Source organism: Thalassophryne amazonica, chromosome 17, assembly GCF_902500255.1.
Source record: "Thalassophryne amazonica chromosome 17, fThaAma1.1, whole genome shotgun sequence".
Taxonomy (NCBI): domain Eukaryota; kingdom Metazoa; phylum Chordata; class Actinopteri; order Batrachoidiformes; family Batrachoididae; genus Thalassophryne; species Thalassophryne amazonica.
In genome coordinates this window covers 74614803-74640898 of record NC_047119.1, presented here as the reverse complement: position 1 = coordinate 74640898, position 26096 = coordinate 74614803, and the positions used below count along the sequence as shown (strand labels likewise).

Genomic DNA, 26096 nt, shown 5'->3' with positions numbered 1-26096 from the left:
CAGGAATCATAAATTGGCATCGGGTAACATTGTATTGTGAGGGTGTGGTTTCCAGTCACGTTGAGTACCGTTGCTTTGCCCTGACTTGTGCTGAAACCACTTAATTTCTGCGTCGAGCACAGGACGCAAAACAAAAGTTTAATTGTTTTGCGTCGAGCACAGGACGCAAAACAATTAAACATGTTTAATTGTTTTGCGTTGAGCACAGGATGCAAAACAAACGTTTAATTGTTTTGCGTCCTGTGCTCGACGCAAAACAATTAAACATGTTTAATTTTTGGTGTCCGATTTGCTTTGTCATTTGCGTCCCTTGCGCTGTTGTGGCATTGAGCTACATCGTCTTGGCAGTGGGTTGCCTCCATGTGGCGTTGTCATGACGTGACACGAAGTGGGTCCGGTGTGAAAGGGGCTTAAAGGACCTGGAGACAGGCGTTGCCACCGGAGCTGCATGATGTTCCTCCTCCTCTGCAGGTGCAAATAAAGTACGATGTAGGATGAATCAAATCAGCTCAACCTGTCCACATCAAACTCAAATCCGACTGTGTCCCTCGCCAGCCTCAGTGTCCATTTGAACCTGAGGCTGCGGAAGCAGAGGGCTGCTCTTTAACGCTCTGCTTAAGGCTGGCGCCATAGTTCCGTACTCACCCGTTCACACTCCTGTTTTTCCAGTTAGTAAAATTAGGGACATGGGTCAGCCCCCAAAATGGCACTTTGTTCGGGACCTCTGCCCCCCCCATGCTCCTTCAACATGGCGACAAACTTTGCCCTCCTGGTCCCACACGCTGTGTCACACATCCTGCTGGAACAACGCGCGTCACATTTGACCGCTGCATGATTTTTGAGTTACTATACCTGCCTTTTGGACATGCCTAACATCGAAGTGAGGCACTGCAACACACTGAATCCTCCATCCTTACTTCGCCTCCTGATGGATGGGAACCACATGACTGTCTGGCAATCCTCCAACAGTCTTATACCCCTTGACTTGACCTGACTGACAGACCGCTTGACAACCCCGACCTTATGCTGCATGCTGATGTTTTTGCTTCTAGGGATCCAGCTACTGGAACTAATCTTGCTGAGTTTGCTGTGGTTTCAGATTTGATGCTGCTGACCACCCTGCTCAGACTGCCGCTCTCGTTCTCTCGTTAGAGCACATAATATTTCTCTTTGTCCCAGATTGATCTCTTTCAGTGCAGCTTCTTGTTCTGACTTTAACACCAAGTTAACACCCAAGTCTTTCATCTCCAACTGTAAATGGTCATAAAAACATTCCAATCGTACAGTAGTGTTCAGAATAATAGTAGTGCTATGTGACTAAAAAGATGAATCCAGGTTTTGAGTATATTTCTTATTGTTACATGGAAACAAGGTACCAGTAGATTCAGTAGATTCTCACAAATCCAACAAGACCAAGCATTCATGATATGCACACTCTTAAGGCTATGAAATTGGGCTATTAGTAAAAAAAAAAAGTAGAAAAGGGGGTGTTCACAATAATAGTAGTGTGGCATTCAGTCAGTGAGTTCATCAGTTTTGTGGAACAAACAGGTGTGAATCAGGTGTCCCCTATTTAAGGATGAAGCCAGCACCTGTTGAACATGCTTTTCTCTTTGAAAGCCTGAGGAAAATGGGATGTTCAAGACATTGTTCAGAAGAACAGCGTAGTTTGATTAAAAAGTTGATTGGAGAGGGGAAAACCTATACGCAGGTACAAAAAATTATAGGCTGTTCATCTACAATGATCTCCAATGCTTTAAAATGGACAAAAAAAACCAGAGACACGTAGAAGAAAACGGAAAACAACCATCAAAATGGATAGAAGAATAACCAGAATGGCAAAGGCTCACCCACTGATCAGCTCCAGGATGATCAAAGACAGAGTTACCTGTAAGTGCTGTGACAGTTAGAAGACGCCTGTGTGAAGCTAATTTATTTACAAGAATCCCCAGCAAAGTACCTCTGTTAAATAAAAGACGTGCAGAAGAGGTTACAATTTGCCAAAGAACACATCAACTGGCCTAAAGAGAAATGGAGGAATATTTTGTGGACTGATGAGAGTAAAACTGTTCTTTTGGGGTCCAAGGGCCGCAGACAGTTTGTGAGATGACCCCCAAACTCTGAATTCAAGCCACAGTTCACAGTGAAGACAGTGAAGCATGGTGGTGCAAGCATCATGATATGGGCATGTTTCTCCTACTATGGTGTTGGGCCTATATATCACATACCAGGTATCATGGATCAGTTTGGATATGTCAAAATACTTGAAGAGGTCATGTTGCCTTATGTTGAAGAGGACATGCCCTTGAAATGGGTGTTTCAACAAGACAATGACCCCAAGTACACTAGTAAACCAGCAAAATCTTGGTTCCAAACCAACAAAATTAATGCCTCGCAGATGTGAAGAAATCATGAAAAACTGTGGTTATACAACTAAATACTAGTTTAGTGATTCACAGGATTGATAAAAAAGCAGTTTGAACATAATAGTTTTGAGTTTGTAGCATCAACAGCAGATGCTACTATTATTGTGAACACCCCCTTTCTACTTTTTTTTTTTACTAATAGCCCAATTTCATAGCCTTAAGAGTGTGCATATCATGAATGCTTGGTCTTGTTGGATTTGTGAGAATCTACTGAATCTACTGGTACCTTGTTTCCCATGTAACAATAAGAAATATACTCAAAACCTGGATTTATGTTTTTAGTCACATAGCACTACTATTATTCTGAACACTACTGTATCTTTCTGACTCTTCAGCATCAAACTCCATCGTGTCAGTGTTTACAATGAGGTTGAACAATAACAGGTGAAGTTGCTTATAAACTTTAAGTTTCTGAAATATTTATTACGGTCACTGTTAAAACTTCAGTTATCTTTAGAATTTTATTACTGGTCAATTTTAGAATTGTTTTAGATGAGATTTACTCATTATCTCACACGAATATATCACAATTATCTGGGTACTACTTTTTGCGCAGGAATTCATCAAGCACGTCGCCGGCGGGCGCGTATGAACACAGAATATACAGAAACCAGACAGTTGTTCGGCCATAAGGAGAGCGTCCACTTTTAGCTTGCCATAAGCTAAGCTAGTGGTGCTCATGAGAGTGTGGCTGCTGACTTCAGGTTGCCTTCCTCATCACTACTCAGCTCAAGCAGCAGAGCTTATTTTCATGATGGAGGTCTGTAAATTAGCAACTGTCGCTATGCATTCAGTGTGGTCCATGATTTTGCTGCCCTCTGGCAACGCCGTGTTTCTTAAATCTGATGGTAAACCCATTTTGAACCACTTATTAGTCACTGATCTCCTGTCTGCTATCTTGCTACCTTCAGCCCTTGCTGGACCATGCTAAGGCCTCTGAACATGTTTCATGAGGCAATGCTGCTGTGGACACGGCTGCTAAATCTGCAGCCCGTTCTCCCATCATTGTTCTCACTCTTTATGTTCCCTCTCCAAAGGATACCTTCCCAGCGGTCCAGTCCTTTGCCATGTCGCAATAAAAATCTGCTTGGCAGGCGTACTGCTGGGGCTACATTTGATGGGGCTGTCTGGGTGGGGCCTAACATTTCTTTCCACATTTTGCCAAGCTGACGCATGGGTGGACCACGTGTCAAAAGAGGGGATGTTGGATATGTAAATGCCCACTGGTTGACAAAACACTTCATAACACACTTCACAGCGGTAAAACCTTGTCCAAAGCTGCACATCCAGCACCAGCACGACCTTCTGAACACATTCAGAAGGATTTTTATTTGACTAACACCGAAGGGAAAAAAAATATTGTCTCGTTATGGCTGACATGTGGTCAACATGAGAGGACGCCTTCCCCTCATCAGCTCAAACAGCTGATCTGGTGGCAAAAACCTACAAGACTACGAGAGATCATTCCAAGATGGAGCATTCCCTCCAAAATTTACAGTGACAACGGCTGCATTTCGCAAATAAAGTGATCAGAATCGCCTTTATTGTCATTGTAATTTACATTGCAATGAGATTTGAGTGCAACTCCAAAAGGTACTTTACCGAGGTACGAGTAATAGCCAAATAAAAGATACTGAAATTTAACAAAATAAATTACTTAAATATATGTACAACTAAAATAAAATGTTTATGTACAACTGTAGAATGATATTGCACAGGAAAATATTGCACATGGTTTACAGATAGTGCACAAGAAAAGTGCAGATTAGAGTGGTTTGTTATTGTTCAGTGCAGTGATCACTCTGGGGAGAAAGCTGTCCCTGAGTCTGTTTGTCCTAGTTTTGATTGACCTATACCGTCGGCCCAAGGGTCGTAGGTCAAACAGGTGGTTGCTGGGGTGGGATGTGTCTTTGCTGATGCTGGCAACTCTGCTGAGGTAGGGAGAGCTGGCAATGTCTTCCAGGCTGGGCAGAGAGCAGCCAGTGATCACCTGGGCCGTTTTGATCACCCTCTGCAGTGCTCTCCTGTCTCCTGCTGAGCACCCTCTGTACCACGCTGTGATGCAGTACGTCAGGATGCTCTCGGTGGCTCTGTAGAACAACACCAGCAGCTTCTCCTCCAGATTGTTCCTCCTGAGCACCCTATGGAAGTGGAGTCGCTGCTGGGCTTTCTTCACCAGCCCAGGCAGTCCAGGAGAGGCTGTCAGAGAGCTGCACTCCCAGGAACCTTTCCACACAGTCCCCTTGGATGTAGAGTGGGGCTGGGTCAGCCCTTTCTGGGAACTGCCTTTAGGAAACACGGTGTCTACCACCCGTCGAGTGGGGGTGCAGTGGGGTGAGAGAACAGTACACTAAAAACTTGCAAAATGCTGTGCTGTAACAGGGAACTCCCCATGATGTACATGAGGATGAGGAAATGCGCTCGCACTCCTTGAGTCCTTCTGAAACTCTGTTTGCAGCTCCACCTCATGTTGCAGTGGACCTCCACAGGACCCTCCTCTGTCCACAGCCCTGTGTCAGCATAATGCTCTAATCTTTTTTCTCGTCTGGCAGAAATTCGTGAATAAGTGAGAGCCGCCCTCCCATCATTGGCTTCAGGGCCACATCAATCCCTTCAAGCAGGTGACTTTGTGGTGGTAAAAGACTTCAAAAAAGCTAAGAGGTGGCTAGGCCCATTCCAGATCCTCCTTGTTGCCCATACCGTGGTAAAGGTTGCAGGAAGGGTCACCTGGATACACACCAGCCACTGCAAAAAGGTCCAGCTTCAAGTCCCGCCCAGGTCCTCGAAAGAGTCGGCCCAGGCGGCATTCACTCTGCCACCCGGGAATATGTGGGTGTCGGGGTTTATTGTGTTGTTTGCTCCTCATAATCATCGTCATCACCCCTATCTCGTGGTGGGCGCTCCAACAGACCACATTAAAGGCAGCATGTAGGACACGCCCAACCGACCGGAACTACACTCCTGTGCACTCGTTCCATCTGAACGAATGGTGGAGACCAATGAATTTCACGGCACACTGATGGAACAGGACTGTTAAGTTTGTGCTCACATGCCACATATGGTTGACCGCACTGCGCTCTGGCCATACAATGCAACTGTGGAAAAGGCCCACTGCCTTACAGGATTGGCCGTCCATCCTGGTAAAGGTGTAATGGTTTCCAAAGGAGAGTTCTCCGTTTCTCTTAACATAACATGGAGGAACACACTGGTTATAGCAGACAACGTACGCTGTTAGGGTCAGACGGGTTTGTTAGCATTCCCACAACTCACAGAATGCTTATTTTTTTCAGTTTAAGTCATTTACAGATTTCAGTTTACGGATCAATTAGTTCAGGAAATCATGATCACAAACCCTATCTCCACAAAAACGGTTGTTTGGGGGGAGGTGGGTCAATACAGCTGGTGAGGCGGGGAGGTGAGCGTGCTCTCGCTTTGTGTCAAGTGCCTGGCACTGCTGGGTGTGTCCCGCTCTGGGGACAGTGACAGGTGTGGAGTCTGACTGGGACGGTCCACCTGTCAAACTCAGGGAGGACAAGAACCTCCCAGTAAAGTCAGAAAGACATTCAGAGGTTCAAAGATCACGGCTCTTAAGAGAAACGTTGTAGAAAAATAAACAACACTAGTTTGTAACCTCAGGAAGGTAGACAATGAGCTACAACCTTGTTTTTATCCATATGAGCCATCCTCTGAGAAGGAAAAATAACATTAATCTGAACGCGCAGAAACAGAAGCTTAGGGAGCGTCTACAAAGTGCAAAAACAAAGAGAGACACCAGAAAGGTTTTCAGTAAATTCAGGTGTGGTGTCACTAAATACACTGCTGGTCTCTTGCTAATTATACTACAGAACTCAGTTTGGAAAAATGTGCAAAAATCTCATGAGTCAGTAAATCATGCTTAATGCTTACTTTGACCTTTTTTCGCCACATATGGCAAATAAAAACATCTTTGATCCTTATTTGAAATGAGACACTTCTATTAAACACTCCAGTAGAACTAGAAATGTTGCCTGACCAGCATCATCCTGCACATCACGGCTTCCACCTGCTGCCCTCCAAGAAGAGACAGAGGACCATCTGCACCAGAACCACCAGACTGCCAACAGCCTCGACCCTCGATGAACTGGCCCCTCCTCTTGGCCCCGCATCCATCTTCACACACCGTATTCCATCACCACAGTTACTATCAAGTAGGTCTTGCAGTGCTGCAGCTCCCACACAGCGCCCCGCTCTCCTGTGGCCGCGAGCTCTCTGCTTCGGTTCACACAGACGACGCACTGCTGCACTTTAATTCAAAACTTTTACACTGCTGCTGCATTCCTCTGGGCATGATGTCATATGCATTATTTCTGTGTAGGCTCTCAGTTGTCCAGGTGGTTTCCATAGTAGAGAAGCTTGAATCTTCGACTGGACTGGGTTGCTTGACGTGAGGACGTTTCACTTCAAATCACAGAAGCCTCCTCAGCTAAAATTCTTGCTCTGGAAGAACCCAGTCCAGTCGAAGATTCAAGCTTCTCTACTATCATATGCACTATCTGCACTTTCTAACTATACTTCTATGTCAGTAATAATAATAATAATATATATATATATATATATATATATATATATATATATATATATATATATACACAAATATATTTATATGACAATGACAAAGTATTGATTGATTGATTGAAATGCATACATACTTACACACACACACACATGACATTTTTGCACATTTTTCCAAACTGAGTGCTGTAGTATAACCAGCCAGACCCCACTGATGTGTGCTGTGGATTTTGTGTCTCTACACCTTATGACCAGAACTGTGAAATGAAAATTGTGAAATTTGAGGAAAATTTGCAGTGGGACTGGGGGGGGGAGTTGGGGTTGGGCCTGCGGGGCCCCAGAAACCAAATTAATTTTAATGAACTAATTTTTAATTTTGCATCTAATGATACATTTTCAGCATCTCCAGGAAGAAAGAAAATCTCAAAATTAGTGGAGATTTAAATGATCCTGTATTCACCCTTTCATTTAAACTGTCAATGATGATGTTGAAATAACAGAATATGACTTGGAAGTAGGACCTGGAATGATTTTCCTTTTAATTGTAAACCAAATTATACATCAACTCAGAAGACTGAAAAGACTGTTACAGCATTTCAAAAACCACAGCTAAAGCTTGGAGAATATTTGGAAAATCAGGGTAAAATATCAATAACATACCTTATATTAAAAAAGTCACTTAGATCACGTGCAAATTCCCGTAAATCCAATTTTTTCCAAATGAAAGAAAGTCTAGATTAAGTAAAAAAAATTTCCAGGGAGATAAAAATTCTTATTGTGTTTCCTGATGGGACAAGATGCAGTTTGCTTTTCCTGTTTCTTTCATCTCGTGATGTGGTCATGAAGCACCACGGACTCTTGATTTGTTATCCAACTTTTCCACACAGTCTTTCTCACCACCTTCTCTGTCCGACGTCGCGCCGTGACACAGACAAGCCGCAAAATTCTTCTTCTAGAATCTTCATCGCTCTAAAAGTGTGCGATGTCCACATGCTACTTTTAGCAAAAGAGGAGCGTCTTGCACATCTCGCTCAGCGTGCCGCTCCGTTGGAGCAACATCTCTGCTGTTTTGGCATTGTGGGACAGCTCGCCGGACTACTTTCACCTGACCCAGCACTGAATTTGCAGCCATGAGGAGATGCTGCTGGATGACTGTGAGTATTAACTTACGATCATTTAGATGTAAAAACACACCACATACACAAGTTCCTTTGCCAAATGGGCAATTCTACGGTAACGGAATTACAGTCTGAGTTAATCTGTCGTGGTTTGACGCCGTATGTCCAGATTTTGCTGCTGTTGTAATTCCGTTACCACAGAATTGCCCAAATATGCTCATCGCAAATACTACAGCATTGTTTGGGAACTACTTTTTGCACAGGAATTCATCGAGCACGTCGGCCGTGGGCGCGTACTAACACAGAATATACAAAAACTGGAGAGGAGCTCGGCCAAAATGAGAGCGTCCACTTTTAGCTTGCCATAAGCTAAGCTAGTGGTGCTCGTGAGAGCATGGGTCTCCACAGCAACGCACCAACCAGTCCCGCTTTACCACAACTGTCATAACAGCCACGCTTGGAGAGAAGCATTTTTCTCCACAGAGCTCTGCGGACACTGATCTGTAGAACAGATACAAATCAGTGTCCGCGGATTTATAAAACTTGCACGATGACATAAGAAAAGAGCGCTTTGCGATAAACATTTTAAAAACTCAGTGACGATCACAATTACAGAGAAAACACAAACACCCCTCCCCATGATGAAATCCATGGAATTCCTTGGATTTAGCAGAGTTTTCACAGCCCTGTATGACAATGACACGAAAATTTAATTTGAAAATTTAAACAATGAAAATTCCCTTAAATTTTTCAAAAAGGCATTTTTCCAAACTGCGTTCTGTAGTATAACCAGCGGGTGATGTGTTCTGTACTGTACCGGGTCACACCCATGGACCGTCCTAGCTGATGCTCCCACACAATGTGATCCTCCTCATCCTAGTCTCACTAAGTAACCACTTGTTGGACACAACACAAACACACCTTTCTGTGTTTCAGATACATGGACCAAATGTGGCCATCAATTCCAGCAGAATCCGAGGATCATCCAGAGACAATCCAGCCTTCAACTGAGCTCCTGGTTAGAGCTCAAGTCTGACGTCCACAGAGTAAGACAGGAAGCACCAGGGGCCTCAGGTACAAAGCGCGCTTACACACAAACACCTGGTGTACGCCCGTCTCCACGTCCGTGTGCAGATGTATCAAAAGTGACATGAGCGTGGAAATGTGCGGTGTGTTACAGTGTGAAAACATGATGTGAAAACATGATGTGAAAACATGATGTGAAAACATGATGTGAAAACATAATGTGAAAACATGATGTGAAAACATGATGTGAAAACATAATGTGAAAACATAATGTGAAAACATAATGTGAAAACATGATGTGAAAACATAATCTGAAAACATGATGTGAAAACATGATGTGAAAACATGATGTGAAAACATAATGTGAAAACATAATGTGAAAACAGTGTGAAAACATGATGTGAAAACATGTGAAAACAGTGTGAAAACATGATGTGAAAACATGATGTGAAAACATGATGTGAAAACATAATGTGAAAACATAATGTGAAAACATAATGTGAAAACATAATGTGAAAACATGATGTGAAAACATAATCTGAAAACATGATGTGAAAACATGATGTGAAAACATGATGTGAAAACATAATGTGAAAACATAATGTGAAAACAGTGTGAAAACATGATGTGAAAACATGTGAAAACAGTGTGAAAACATGATGTGAAAACATGATGTGAAAACATGATGTGAAAACATAATGTGAAAACATGATGTGAAAACATGATGTGAAAACATAATGTGAAAACATAATGTGAAAACATAATGTGAAAACATAATGTGAAAACATGATGAAAACATAATGTGAAAACATGATGTGAAAACATGATGTGAAAACATGATGTGAAAACATGATGTGAAAACATAATGTGAAAACATAATGTGAAAACATAATGTGAAAACATGATGAAAACATAATGTGAAAACATGATGTGAAAACATGATGTGAAAACATGATGTGAAAACAGTGTGAAAACATGATGTGAAAACATAATCTGAAAACATAATCTGAAAACATGATGTGAAAACATGATGTGAAAACATAATGTGAAAACATAATGTGAAAACAGTGTGAAAACATGATGTGAAAACATGTGAAAACAGTGTGAAAACATGATGTAAACACATGATGTGAAAACATGATGTGAAAACAGTGTGGAAAACATGATGTGAAAACAGTGTGAAAAACATGATGTGAAAACATGATGTGAAAACAGTGTGAAAACATGATGTGAAAACAGTGTGAAAACATGATGTGAAAACAGTGTGAAAACATGATGTGAAAACAGTATGAAAACATGATGTGAAAACAGTGTGAAAACATGATGTGAAAACATAATGTGAAAATATGATGTGAAAACATGATGTGAAAACATGATGTGAAAACATAATGTGAAAACATGATGTGAAAACATGATGTGAAAACATAATGTGAAAACATAATGTGAAAACATAATGTGAAAACATAATGTGAAAACAGTGTGAAAACATGATGTGAAAACATGTGAAAACAGTGTGAAAACATGATGTAAACACATGATGTGAAAACAGTGTGGAAAACATGATGTGAAAACATGATGTGAAAACAGTGTGAAAAACATGATGTGAAAACAGTGTGGAAAACATGATGTGAAAACATGATGTGAAAACATGATGTGAAAACAGTGTGAAAACATGATGTGAAAACAGTGTGAAAACATGATGTGAAAACAGTATGAAAACATGATGTGAAAACAGTGTGAAAACATGATGTGAAAACATAATGTGAAAATATGATGTGAAAACATGATGTGAAAACATAATGTGAAAACATGATGTGAAAACATAATGTGAAAACATAATGTGAAAATATGATGTGAAAACATGATGTGAAAACATAATGTGAAAACATGATGTGAAAACATAATGTGAAAACATGATGTGAAAACATGATGTGAAAACATGATGTGAAAAACATGATGTGAAAACAGTGTGAAAAACATGATGTGAAAACAGTGTGAAAACATGATGTGAAAACATGACGCTATGACCGTCTGTGAAGACCACATTCTACATTCAGATGCATTGAGAGCCACTCTGTTCTCAGAACTGTGGAATCTTTCAGGCGTCTGCTAATCTGGCTATTCATTTGGCTTCCCCAAATACAGCTGCACTTCAAGGTCGCTGTGATAAAACCTCCTCAGAAGATCAACACTTAAGCCTCGCTCCCTGGTCTTCCCCCCTCCCCTCAGCTTCTCCAGCTCTGTTAGAACTGTTCGGACTGCTCAGACTGCGCAGGGCTGCTCCCTTCCCCTCCAGGATTGTCGGACAAGGCCGTTGACGGCGCCAAACAGGCTGCCTCCGGAGTGTTCTGATAAACTGGTCCTTTCAAATCTCGGTTGTCGTCCTGTGTCCTTGTTTTTGTCTCTGTGATTATTGTTTTTCTGTGCTGATGGGGATTTTTTTTCCCTCATTGCTGCTGTGTAATGCAGCAGCTATGAGGGTTTTTTTTTCTCCTTTTCCCTCGTGTTTTGCTTTCATATATATGTTTTATGTACCGGGCCGGCCCATGTGTTGTGTGTTGTGTGTGTGTTGTTTGTTATGGGTCGGTGTTGGTTTGCTCAGCCCTGCTGTTGACCAAGGCAGGGATGTACATCTGGAGCTGGTCCCCGGGCGCCTAATGGCGACTTCTGCTCCTACTGGCAATTAGGATGGGTTAAATGCAGTAGACACATTTCATTGTGCAGGGAACATGTTCATGTTCTATATTGTTCATATGACAATAAATTTCTTTGAATCTTGAATCTTTGAATGATGTGAAAACATGACGTGAAAACAGTGTGAAAACATGATGTGAAAACATGATGTGAAAACATGATGTGAAAACAGTGTGAAAACATGATGTGAAAACATGATGTAAAAACATGATGTGAAAACAGTGTGGAAAACATGATGTGAAAACAGTGTGAAAACATGATGTAAAAACATGATGTGAAAACAATGTGAAAACATGATGTGAAAACATGATGTGAAAACAGTGTGAAAACATGATGTGAAAACATGATGTGAAAACAGTGTGAAAACATGATGTGAAAACATGATGTAAAAACATGATGTGAAAACAGTGTGGAAAACATGATGTGAAAACAGTGTGAAAACATGATGTAAAAACATGATGTGAAAACAGTGTGAAAACATGATGTAAAAACATGATGTGAAAACATGATGTAAAAACATGATGTGAAAACAGTGTGGAAAACATGATGTGAAAACATGATGTGAAAACAGTGTGGAAAACATGATGTGAAAACATGATGTAAAAACATGATGTGAAAACAGTGTGGAAAACATGATGTGAAAACATGATGTAAAAACATGATGTGAAAACATGATGTAAAAACAATGTGAAAACATGATGTGAAAACAGTGTGAAAACATGATGTGAAAACAGTGTGAAAACATGATGTGAAAACATGATGTGAAAACAGTGTGAAAACATGATGTGAAAACAGTGTGGAAAACATGATGTGAAAACATGATGTAAAAACATGATGTGAAAACAGTGTGGAAAACATGATGTGAAAACAGTGTGAAAACATGATGTAAAAACATGATGTGAAAACAGTGTGAAAACATGATGTAAAAACATGATGTGAAAACAGTGTGAAAACATGATGTAAAAACATGATGTGAAAACAATGTGAAAACATGATGTGAAAACAGTGTGAAAACATGATGTGAAAACAGTGTGAAAACATGATGTGAAAACATGATGTGAAAACAGTGTGAAAACATGATGTAAAAACATGATGTGAAAACAGTGTGAAAACATGATGTAAAAACATGATGTGAAAACATGATGTAAAAACATGATGTAAAAACATGATGTGAAAACATGATGTGAAAACAGCGTGGAAACATGATGTGAAAACATGATGTGAAAACAGTGTGAAAACATGATGTGAAAACATGATGTGAAAACAGTGTGAAAACATAATGTGAAAATATGATGGGAAACCAGTGTGAAAACATGATGTGAAAACATGATGTGAAACCAGTGTGAAAACATGATGTGAAAACATGATGTGAAAACAGTGTGAAAACATGATGTGAAAACATGATGTGAAAACTGTGTGAAAACATGATGTGAAAACATGTGAAAACAGTGTGAAAACATGATGTAAACACATGATGTGAAAACAGTGTGGAAAACATGATGTGAAAACATGATGTGAAAACAGTGTGAAAAACATGATGTGAAAACAGTGTGGAAAACATGATGTGAAAACATGATGTGAAAACATGATGTGAAAACAGTGTGAAAACATGATGTGAAAACAGTGTGAAAACATGATGTGAAAACAGTATGAAAACATGATGTGAAAACAGTGTGAAAACATGATGTGAAAACATAATGTGAAAATATGATGTGAAAACATGATGTGAAAACATAATGTGAAAACATGATGTGAAAACATAATGTGAAAACATAATGTGAAAATATGATGTGAAAACATGATGTGAAAACATAATGTGAAAACATGATGTGAAAACATAATGTGAAAACATGATGTGAAAACATGATGTGAAAACATGATGTGAAAAACATGATGTGAAAACAGTGTGAAAAACATGATGTGAAAACAGTGTGAAAACATGATGTGAAAACATGACGCTATGACCGTCTGTGAAGACCACATTCTACATTCAGATGCATTGAGAGCCACTCTGTTCTCAGAACTGTGGAATCTTTCAGGCGTCTGCTAATCTGGCTATTCATTTGGCTTCCCCAAATACAGCTGCACTTCAAGGTCGCTGTGATAAAACCTCCTCAGAAGATCAACACTTAAGCCTCGCTCCCTGGTCTTCCCCCCTCCCCTCAGCTTCTCCAGCTCTGTTAGAACTGTTCGGACTGCTCAGACTGCGCAGGGCTGCTCCCTTCCCCTCCAGGATTGTCGGACAAGGCCGTTGACGGCGCCAAACAGGCTGCCTCCGGAGTGTTCTGATAAACTGGTCCTTTCAAATCTCGGTTGTCGTCCTGTGTCCTTGTTTTTGTCTCTGTGATTATTGTTTTTCTGTGCTGATGGGGATTTTTTTTTCCCTCATTGCTGCTGTGTAATGCAGCAGCTATGAGGGTTTTTTTTTCTCCTTTTCCCTCGTGTTTTGCTTTCATATATATGTTTTATGTACCGGGCCGGCCCATGTGTTGTGTGTTGTGTGTGTGTTGTTTGTTATGGGTCGGTGTTGGTTTGCTCAGCCCTGCTGTTGACCAAGGCAGGGATGTACATCTGGAGCTGGTCCCCGGGCGCCTAATGGCGACTTCTGCTCCTACTGGCAATTAGGATGGGTTAAATGCAGTAGACACATTTCATTGTGCAGGGAACATGTTCATGTTCTATATTGTTCATATGACAATAAATTTCTTTGAATCTTGAATCTTTGAATGATGTGAAAACATGACGTGAAAACAGTGTGAAAACATGATGTGAAAACATGATGTGAAAACATGATGTGAAAACAGTGTGAAAACATGATGTGAAAACATGATGTAAAAACATGATGTGAAAACAGTGTGGAAAACATGATGTGAAAACAGTGTGAAAACATGATGTAAAAACATGATGTGAAAACAATGTGAAAACATGATGTGAAAACATGATGTGAAAACAGTGTGAAAACATGATGTGAAAACATGATGTGAAAACAGTGTGAAAACATGATGTGAAAACATGATGTAAAAACATGATGTGAAAACAGTGTGGAAAACATGATGTGAAAACAGTGTGAAAACATGATGTAAAAACATGATGTGAAAACAGTGTGAAAACATGATGTAAAAACATGATGTGAAAACATGATGTAAAAACATGATGTGAAAACAGTGTGGAAAACATGATGTGAAAACATGATGTGAAAACAGTGTGGAAAACATGATGTGAAAACATGATGTAAAAACATGATGTGAAAACAGTGTGGAAAACATGATGTGAAAACATGATGTAAAAACATGATGTGAAAACATGATGTAAAAACAATGTGAAAACATGATGTGAAAACAGTGTGAAAACATGATGTGAAAACAGTGTGAAAACATGATGTGAAAACATGATGTGAAAACAGTGTGAAAACATGATGTGAAAACAGTGTGGAAAACATGATGTGAAAACATGATGTAAAAACATGATGTGAAAACAGTGTGGAAAACATGATGTGAAAACAGTGTGAAAACATGATGTAAAAACATGATGTGAAAACAGTGTGAAAACATGATGTAAAAACATGATGTGAAAACAGTGTGAAAACATGATGTAAAAACATGATGTGAAAACAATGTGAAAACATGATGTGAAAACAGTGTGAAAACATGATGTGAAAACAGTGTGAAAACATGATGTGAAAACATGATGTGAAAACAGTGTGAAAACATGATGTAAAAACATGATGTGAAAACAGTGTGAAAACATGATGTAAAAACATGATGTGAAAACATGATGTAAAAACATGATGTAAAAACATGATGTGAAAACATGATGTGAAAACAGCGTGGAAACATGATGTGAAAACATGATGTGAAAACAGTGTGAAAACATGATGTGAAAACATGATGTGAAAACAGTGTGAAAACATAATGTGAAAATATGATGGGAAACCAGTGTGAAAACATGATGTGAAAACATGATGTGAAACCAGTGTGAAAACATGATGTGAAAACATGATGTGAAAACAGTGTGAAAACATGATGTGAAAACATGATGTGAAAACTGTGTGAAAACATGATGTGAAAACAGTGTGAAAACATAATGTGAAAACATGATGTGAAAACATGATGTGAAAACTGTGTGAAAACATGATGTGAAAACATGATGTGAAAACAATGTGAAAACATGATGTGAAAACATGATGTGAAAACATGATGTGAAAACAGTGTGAAAACATGATGTGAAAACATGATGTGAAAACATGATGTGGAAACAATGTGGAAACATGATGTGAAAACAGTGTAAAAACATGATGTGAAAACATGATGTGAAAACATGATGTGAAAACAGTGTGGAAACATGATGTGAAAACATGATGTAAAAACATGATGTAAAAATGATGTGAAAACAGTGTGAAAACATGATGTGAAAACTGAGAAAACATGATGTGAAAACGTGAAAACATGATGTGAAAACAGTGTGGAAACATGATGTGAAAACAGTGTAAAAACATGATGTGAAAACATGATGTGAAAACATGATGTGAAAACATGATGTGAAAACATGATGTGAAAACATGATGTGAAAACAGTGTGAAAACATGATGTAAAAACATGATGTGAAAACATGTGAAAACATGATGTGAAAACATGATGTGAAAACAATGTGAAAACATGATGTGAAAACATGATGTGAAAACATGATGTGAAAACATGATGTAAAAACATGATGTGAAAACAGTGTGAAAACATGATGTAAAAACATGATGTGAAAACAGTGTGGAAAACATGATGTGAAAACAGTGTGAAAACATGATGTAAAAACATGATGTGAAAACAGTGTGAAAACATGATGTAAAAAGATGATGTGAAAACAGTGTGAAAACATGATGTAAAAACATGATGTGAAAACAATGTGAAAACATGATGTGAAAACAGTGTGAAAACATGATGTGAAAACAGTGTGAAAACATGATGTGAAAACATGATGTGAAAACAGTGTGAAAACATGATGTAAAAACATGATGTGAAAACAGTGTGAAAACATGATGTGAAAACATGATGTGAAAACAGTGTGGAAACATGATGTGAAAACATGATGTAAAAACATGATGTAAAAATGATGTGAAAACAGTGTGAAAACATGATGTGAAAACTGAGAAAACATGATGTGAAAACGTGAAAACATGATGTGAAAACAGTGTGGAAACATGATGTGAAAACAGTGTAAAAACATGATGTGAAAACATGATGTGAAAACATGATGTGAAAACATGATGTGAAAACATGATGTGAAAACAGTGTGAAAACATGATGTGAAAACATGATGTGAAAACATGATGTGAAAACATGATGTGAAAACAATGTGAAAACATGATGTGAAAACAGTGTGAAAACATGATGTAAAAACATGATGTGAAAACATGATGTGAAAACATGATGTAAAAACATGATGTGAAAACAGTGTGAAAACATGATGTAAAAACATGATGTGAAAACAGTGTGGAAAACATGATGTGAAAACATGATGTCATCAGAGTGATGAGGAACATCAGAGACACACTGATGGACAATTAACACACCTACATGTTTGTAGTTATATGGATGGATATAAAAACAAAGTGATGCGTAAAATGGCGCTAACAGTAGCGTTGTTAGAGGACCTTGCAGATGGTGCGATCTGATGTGAGCGTGTATTTGGAGAATGTGAGGATTTACTTCCAAATGAGGATAATTGGCTCATAAACCGATTTTGATGAGCAAGGCCACTGTTGCTGGAGCTGTGCACAGAACTGAGCGCAATCCGGCGAGGAGCCAGGGGTCATCTGTGCCCACACACATGCTGACCACCCTGGCATCAGGGGCATTCCAGCGGGAGCCGGCTGATCAGTCAGGACTGTGGCAGTCAATCTTGAGCTGAGCCGATAACATCATCCAAATGTCATCAGGTACATAACAACATTACAGCACATTTTGCAGCGAGACAAACTTCCCCGAATGTAATCGGAGCTGCTGACTGTACACATGTTGCTGTTTCTGTTCATAGGAAACGTTTTCATTCCATCAATGTTCACATCACATGTGGAGGCTGCACGGTGCGCGATGGGGGGGTTAAATACTTTATTCTTGTAGTGTGTGTGCAATGTTCTGCATGCTGGCCTCACACACACACACACACACACACGTTTGCAGTTTCTTGATTGCCACCTACTGGTTTAACAGCGTACTGAATAAAAGTGTCCCTGTGTGTCTCCACGTCACGTCCAGTCGTCTGTGGTTTAATTTCTTTCCTGTCTTCATGTTGTCTGATGGGACGTCGTGGGGAATCTCTGCTCAAAGGGCGTATTTACATGAAATTGCATATTTAAATGGGGAGTGGCCAGGGAGGAGTTTGGTTCCAGGCTCAATTCCACATTCAGTGGGATGTACAAACAGAACGTGCGTGGATTCATGCCTACGCACACTTTCATACATCTGAATATATTTGTGTTTCGGCGTATGACAACTTCTAGTAGAAAGTCCATGTTAGTCTTTGTCCATGAGGCCGCTGGACCCTGAAGACCTCAATCTGTCCATGTTAACATACAACTTGAAACAGTAACTCAATGAAAGCAGTCAAGAAAACCTAAATAACTGTTTTATGAGTTAATGGAACACAAGTGGAACAGGTCCTGACTGGATTTTATTCCACAGAGCTTTGGACTCAGGTCCGTCCTCCCTGCAGCTTCTCTGTATGCAGCTTCAGTGTTTTGGTTTAAATCTAGTTTTGGACTGCAGTTTCTGAAAACAACAACACTGCAGGAAGTAAAGCAGCGCGACGTACACAGCACCAAAGTGTGAGGTTCAGTTCCACGCGCTCGGTGATACCCGTGTCTACAACAACACCATCTACAACACCACTGAAGTTGGGATGTTGTGTAAAATGTAAATAGAAACAGAATCCAATGATTTTCAAATCCTCTTCAACCTATATTCAATTGAATAAACCACAAAGACAAGATATTTAATGTTCAAACTGATAAACTTTATTGTTTTGGTGTAAATATTTGCTCATTTTGAAATGGATGCCTGCAACACGTTTCTAAAAAGCTGGGACAGTGGTATGTTTCCCACTGTGTTACATCACCTTTCCTTCTAACAACACTCAATAAGCATCCCAGCTTTTTTGAAACCTGTTGCAGGCATCCATTTCAAAATGAGCAAATATTTACACCAAAACAATAAAGTTTATCAGTTTGAACATTAAATGTCTTTGTGGTTTATTCAATTGAATATAGGTTGAAGAGGATTTGAAAATCATTGGATTCTGTTTCTATTTACATTTTACACAATGTCCCAACTTCATTGGATTTGGGGTTGTGAAGCCGTCTCTGGCAGAGTGGAATTCCCACTCTGGTCTCAGCAGTGGAACCGTGGACCTCTTCAGATCCAGTACCAGCCAATCCACCAATGCAATAAATAACGCGGTCTGGCGGCTGGTTGTCAGGTGCCCATCTGACCTGGCCATCTGCTTGTAGGCCTCCTCAGCCACAGCAAAGATGTGCGGGTCCATGTCGCCCATGTTCTGGCCACTGTAGGCATTGATGACCTCTTCGCCGTATATTGGCAGCTGCTCATAGGGGTTGATTGCCACAAGCACGATTCCTGAAGAGACACAAGAGAAACTGTTTCAACAATAAAGCAGCTCGACTTTCCTGAAAGAAAAATGAAAAGTGACGGACAACCCACAAATATGAACTCTGGGACTGTGCAGAGGTCGGAGGCCGCATGTGGCGTCTGTCTTTTAGTGCATCAAGACACAGACATCAGACTGGAGCTTCAACGGGGCAGAAAAGCCTGATCTGCTCCGCCCAGTAGACCAGCTGATTCCAGTCACTTCCGGTCTTCCGGTGAGCTCTTCACTCGGCGGGTTTCCACAACCGTCCAAATGATGCAAACTGAAGTCACGAATTGAAAATATGCTTCATGGAAAGACGTGTATTCAGAAAAACTCAAACACTGCATCAAGTGCTTGATAGTTGTGTGAGGTGGGTTTTTCTTTTCTTTTTTAAGTGATTTGAAGTTTTTCCACTATTACAGGTCACATGACATTCTAGAATATACGACCCAGCACATGAGGGCTTATTACAAAGAATTCCTGCTTCAGTTCATATTTGTGATTAGATGTCACAGTTCGTGTGTGTGTGTGTGTGTGTGTGTATACAGTAGTGTTCAGAATAATAGTAGTGTTATGTGACTAAAAAGATTAATCCAGGTTTTGAGTATATTTCTTATTGTTACATGGGAAACAAGGTACCAGTAGATTCAGTAGATTCTCACAAATCCAACAAGACCAAGCATTCATTATATGCACACTCTTAAGGCTATGAAATTGGGCAATTAGTAAAAAAAGTAGGAAAGGGGGTGTTCACAATAATAGTAGCATCTACTGTTGATGCTACAAACCCAAAACTATTATGTTCAAACTGCTCTTTTAACAATCCTGTGAAGCCATTTTTGTGATGCTACAGAATGAAAAATTAGCTCTGTATCTCATTTTTGAAATTTACTACTGCATCTGGGGTGCCCAAATAGGGTTTATTCCACATTTGAGCCTTATATCTGCATTTCTAGTTGAGATAATGCCTTTTAAAATGAAAGAAAGCTCAAACTGCATTTGCAAGTGTACAACAGGATTGTGGGTACCCTGATTAAAAAAATATATATAAAAAAAACTACTTGGAATTAAGCAGAAATATTCTGCATGTGTTCATTAGACATATGTGGGTACTGGTATTTAAAAAAAAAAAAAAAAAAAAAAAAAAAAAAATCATGAGAATCCGAGTCAGCGACCTGGGAAGATTTTGGAAAATCTGATGATTTCACACGGAATGACCCAATGTTTAATTTACTGTCTTAATGTATTTATAATTATTTAGGTTCTTGTTAACATATACACACAAGCATTATTGTTAATATCATTATTATTACTTTATTATTTCTATTTTGTCATTTGATTTTTAAATGGACCACAATGGAAATACGTGTTTTCACTTTCTTGTGTCATCCATGTATTTTTATCTATTTACAATTATATTATATATGAGGTCTATTAGAAAAGTATCCGACCTTATTATTTTTTTCAAAAACCATATGGATTTGAATCACGTGTGATTGCGTTAGACAAGCTTGAACCCTCGTGCGCATGCATGAGTTTTTCCACACCTGTCGGTTGCGTCATTCGCCTGTGAGCAGGCTTTGAGTGAGGAGTGGTCCCGCCCCCTCGGCAGATTTTCATTGTCAGGAAATGGCGGAATGATTTGGGCTTTTTTTCCATCAGAATTTTTTCAGAAACTGTTAGAGACTGGCACCTGGAAACCATTACAAAAATTTATCTGGCTTTCGGTGAAAATTTTACGGGCTTCACAGAGAATAAGCAGTGTTACTACAGCTTTAAGGACAGCTTTAAGGACGCTCGGCGTGCCACGCTCCGTGCCGCCATCGAGAGCCACAAACCACCGGATCATTTCTAAATGGATGGCTCTGTGGATCCGAGACCGTCGTGTGCACTTTCTCTGGTTATCACAAGAGCTGGACATCAGCCATTTTCCGGCAGATTTCACTTTTAACAAGAGATTTTGTCATGGAAAGCCGCGCGGAGGCTTCGCGCGTCACGACCGATTTGCTGATGGAGCGAGACAAAACCACCTCCGTTTTGGCGGCACCGCACGTCTGTCTCAATGTGTCGAAAAAGTGCTGATGTCCACGTCTTTTCACAATTCCTGTGCTCGTCAGACGACGTCCCGGATAAAACACAGCGTCCAGTTTGGAAATGAACGGCACATTCCACTGTTACAGGAGTTTTTGTCATGGAAAGAGGAGCAGAGGCTTCGCGTGTCACAGCGGTGCCGCATGGCGCACAGCAACACCGTGATGAAGCCTCACGGGACATGTTCTGGCATGTCCAGGCACATCCACAATTTCTCGGATAATCACTCGATGGAAAAACCACCGACAGCTGTCTGAACACCATCTCAAAGCTGTCCTGTGAGACCAAAACGGAGGTGTTCCTTTGTCTCGCTCCATCAGCAAATCGGTCGTGATGCACGAAGCCTCCGCACGGCTTTCCATGACAAAATCTCTTGTTAAAAGTGAAATCTGCCGGAAAATGGTTGATGTCCAGCTCTTGTGATAACCAGAGAAAGTGCACACGACGGTCTCGGATCCACAGAGCCATCCGTTTAGAAATGATCCAGTGGTTTGTGGCTCTCGATGCGATGGCGGCACGGAGCACGGTGCGCCGTGCGTCCTTAAAGCCGTCCTTAAAGCTGTAGTAACAGTCCTTATTCTCTGTGAAGCCCGTAAAATTTTCACCGAAAGCCAGATAAATTTTTCGAATCGTTTCCAGCTGGCAGTCTCTAACAGTTTCTGAAAAAATTCTGATGGAAAAAAAAGCCCAAATCATTCCGCCATTTCCTGACAATGAAAATCCGCTGAGGGGGCGGACCACTCCTCACTCAAAGCCTGCTCACAGGCGAATGACGCAACCGACAGGCGTGGAAAAACTCACGCATGCACACGAGGGTTCAAGCTTGTCTGACGCAATCACATGTGATTCAAATCCATATGGTTTTTGAAAAAAAATAATAAGGTCGGATACTTTTCTAATAGACCTCATACTTACATTGAACTTAAAATGAGTCACCGCACTCACGCTTTTAATAGAAAGATGACTTACTGCCACCTACTGGAATGGCATGTGAATCCAGAAAGTAGTTAGGAACATCCATTGTTCCATTTTTGCAACATTAATTCTTGACCCAAAATATTGAGCTAAACACAATTCGGTGTTTCGCAGTTATGAATCTCGCACCATCTCACGGTCTGTGACTCGCGCGAGAGGTCAGCTTCAGCAGCGTTTCGATTCAGGGCACAGTTTAAGCAAACCTTGTGAAGCATGAACAAGACAATATCGGGCCACTGCAGAAGTCCATCACAGGTGCTACACCTCCTCTAGATAACCCTCTTAACTTGGGAGAACGGTCCATTATCATAATCGTCCCTCAACTCGCTGGATCAACGCCATCCACATCCTCATTGTTTACATGTGCTGTGAGGCGCCGGAACTCTGCTGGCACCGCGGTGCATTCTGGGAAGTGGAAGGGTCCACCAGGGGGGTTATGTGAAACAAAGTACTAAATCAACAACACTAACAACACTATTAAAATAACAAACCACAATAACAACATTTAAAACCTCAAAACCGTGAACTCCCGTGGTGCATTGCAGCACAGTCCATTGTTTACTGGTTACCTAAAATTGCTAATTTCTCCAAAAATATTTGTCCTATCAACTTTGTATTTTCACAGCATTCATCCTTGACCCAAAAGACACAACCGCACAAATGTCAAATGTCAGCTCTCCCCGGTTCTTGTGTGACTGAAGCCAGACACACGCACACAGAGGCCACTTGCTATTATATATGTGTGTGTGTTCCTCAAGCTTGGGTCCTCCACCAGAGGTCTGGGAGTTTGAGGGTTCGGCACAGTATCTGAGCTGTTCCTTGGACTGTCACTCTTCTGGACAGAGAACTCTGATGTTGTTCCTGGAACCTGCTGGAGTTGCTCTTCCAGGTTGGGGGTTACAGCTCCTTGTGCTCCTATCACCACTGGGACCACTTTGGACTTCACCTTCCACATCTGCTCCAGTTGCTGCTTCAGGCCTCAGTACTTCTCTATTTTCTCATAATCCTTTCAGCTAGGATTGCCACATAAATCACAACAACGATTTTCTTTCCCTTGTCAACCACGACTATGTCTGGTTGGTTGGCCAGCAGCTGTTTGTCTGTCTGAAATTTGAAGTCCCACAGGACCTCAAGGCCTTGTCATTTTCAACCACCTTCAATGGCATTCCCCATCTTGACTTGAGGACTTCTAATCTGTATGCTGCACAGATGTTCCTGTACACAATTCCCGACACTTGGTTGTGCCTCACAGTGCACGCTGTCCCGGTTTGCATCTTGCATCCTGCTAAAATGTGCTGAACTGTCTCTGGGGCATATTTGCACAGCCTGCAGCTTGGGTCAAGTTGGCTGTGGTGGACTCCTGCCTCTATGGATCTGGTACTGAGGGCTTGTTCTGGTGCTGCCATGATCAGAGCCTCTGTGCTGTCCTTTTGGCCAGCCTTTTCTAGCCACTGGTAGGTCTTCTTGATGTCAGCCACTTCCTCTATCAGTCGATGGTACATCCCATGGAGGGGCTTGGTCTTAGGGTTGCGGCTGATCAGATCGAATACCAACATAATTCGTGGATCGGAATTTTCCAATACACCTGGAAAGTTTTCCAATCCAGGATCTGTCTGTGTGTGTGTTCTTAAAGTCTGGCTGCTCTGCTGCTGTGAGCGGGGGATGGGGAGCAACTCCTGAGAACTCAGACAGAGAACTAAAGCTGTTTCCTTTGACCAACTTCTATCAGAAGGAAGGATCCAGCGATTTATCCAGATTGGTTTTAGAAAGCAAGAGTAATGGACAAAAAATTATACTTATGTTGTAATATTTGCAAAGTTCTTTTTTTGCAGGTTTCTGTCAAAGTCTAAATTCATAAAATAAATAATGTTGAAAAGGTTAAAAACACATTCATCTTTGACTGACATCATTTGCTCTCTTCTTTAAAAAATGACACACTGTACCTTTAATCCAGTAAGACAGGCAGTTTACAGAGTTGACAGTTTAGTTTTTGTCAACATTTTTGAGTGCGATTGCATTAGTTTTTTTTTTAAACAACATAACCCCTTATTGTCTTGTCTGAAGAAGAGCTGAACCTGGACTGATTTGATTGTCAAACCAGAATCAAATTTATTGTCAAGTAAGTTCTCACATATAAGTCATTTCATCTAGTGTGATTTGTGCATAAACAACAATAATAAAAAGAAAAGGAAAAACATACTTCTGTAAGAAATAAAAGAGTAAATCTGCTCTTTTAATGATGAAATCCTGGATGAAAAGCTTTTTTTGGAAACATGAAAACTTTCAACTGTAAAATAAAGCGTTAATTTCTGAATGTATCAGTAGCTATACAGGCAGAAGGAGAGATTTTGATGGAGTTTTCTTCTTTCACTGACAGACGCTGTGGTCTGTGCTCTGAGCTGCGCTGTGGGCTCTGCTCGGCTCGCTGTCAGCGGGGAAGGAGAGAGCAGGCAGCAAGTCTGTTCAGCACAAACACAGCCTGGCTGGATTAGAAAACTCCCCATCCCTACCTGAGAGCAGGGCACACTATAACGGCACTATGATCAGAGTAAAATGGTGCAATGCCGTTGTTCCATTGTCTGGGGACAACCCTGTATCAGTATTGCATCATCTGGTCAAAACTGCATTGGCATCAGATGTAGATCTGGAGGAACGTCATGCTTCAGAATATCTTCAGATATTCCACCCAGAACACAAAAACCTCAACTAAAAATGGTCAGGTTATTTTTTTTTGGGGGGGGGGGGGGGGGGGGGTATAGTGTTGCCAGATTAAGTCTGGGACACCAAGCAGACAAGAGTTTGTGGGACTTCAGCTGAATCTTTAGTGACACAAGTCTATGGTGACAAGCCCAAAAGGGACACTTGAATAGACCCTGCAGTTCTGCAGGTATCTTCAGCATCTTCATTCTCTTTAGACACATCACCAGTGCTGAAAGTACCATGTTCAGCAGGGCAGCTCCAGACACTCAGACTGGGATGCAGCGAGTCACTGACCCTAACACCTTGCAAAGTCAAATAGCCTTGAACCACTTTTAATGTGGGTACCAGATCTGTGGAGACGGACACAATCCAAGTCAGACACCCCCGTCAGTGCTGGAGGTGGCCCTCAAACTGCCCAGAACCAGAGAAATATCATCTCTCAAACACCCATAACACAACAAGAACATATCCTGAGGCAACAGGCAAGACACTAGACAAGGGCCTATGTATGAGCATTACAATACTGTGGGTTACAGGTGATACCTGATACCAAAGAGCTGGACAGTCACAACAACTACCGCTACTTCCGTTAGTGAGCTGTTTGTGATCAGACCGAAAATATGCAAAAAAAAACAAAAAAAACATGTCTACTTCCAAGACTGTGGACCTCAGAAGGTACTGCAACTGCAACACAAAACCTTCTGAGCTCTTTTGACAGAAGCGGAATGATGGTCCACATTAGTGAGAGATAGGATGTCCCATGTGCTCTTCTGCATGGGCCACTTGACCTTTGGCCCTAACCACCAGTTTGCAGTGGACAAACCATCACCAAAGGATCAACAGAGCGTCACCAACCCCCTTCATAATGTCAGCTACC

General features: G+C 40.8%; 1 protein-coding gene across 1 annotated transcript in view; it reads right to left on the bottom strand.

Moving 5' to 3' along the window:
• myo5b (myosin VB) overlaps positions 1–26096 on the bottom strand; it is a 371481-nt gene that overhangs the window by 299245 nt on the left and 46140 nt on the right. The window contains exon 4 of the mRNA XM_034191847.1: positions 19296–19440. Within this exon, the coding sequence (XP_034047738.1) occupies positions 19296–19440 (145 nt within the window). The remainder of the gene's footprint in view (positions 1–19295; positions 19441–26096) is intronic.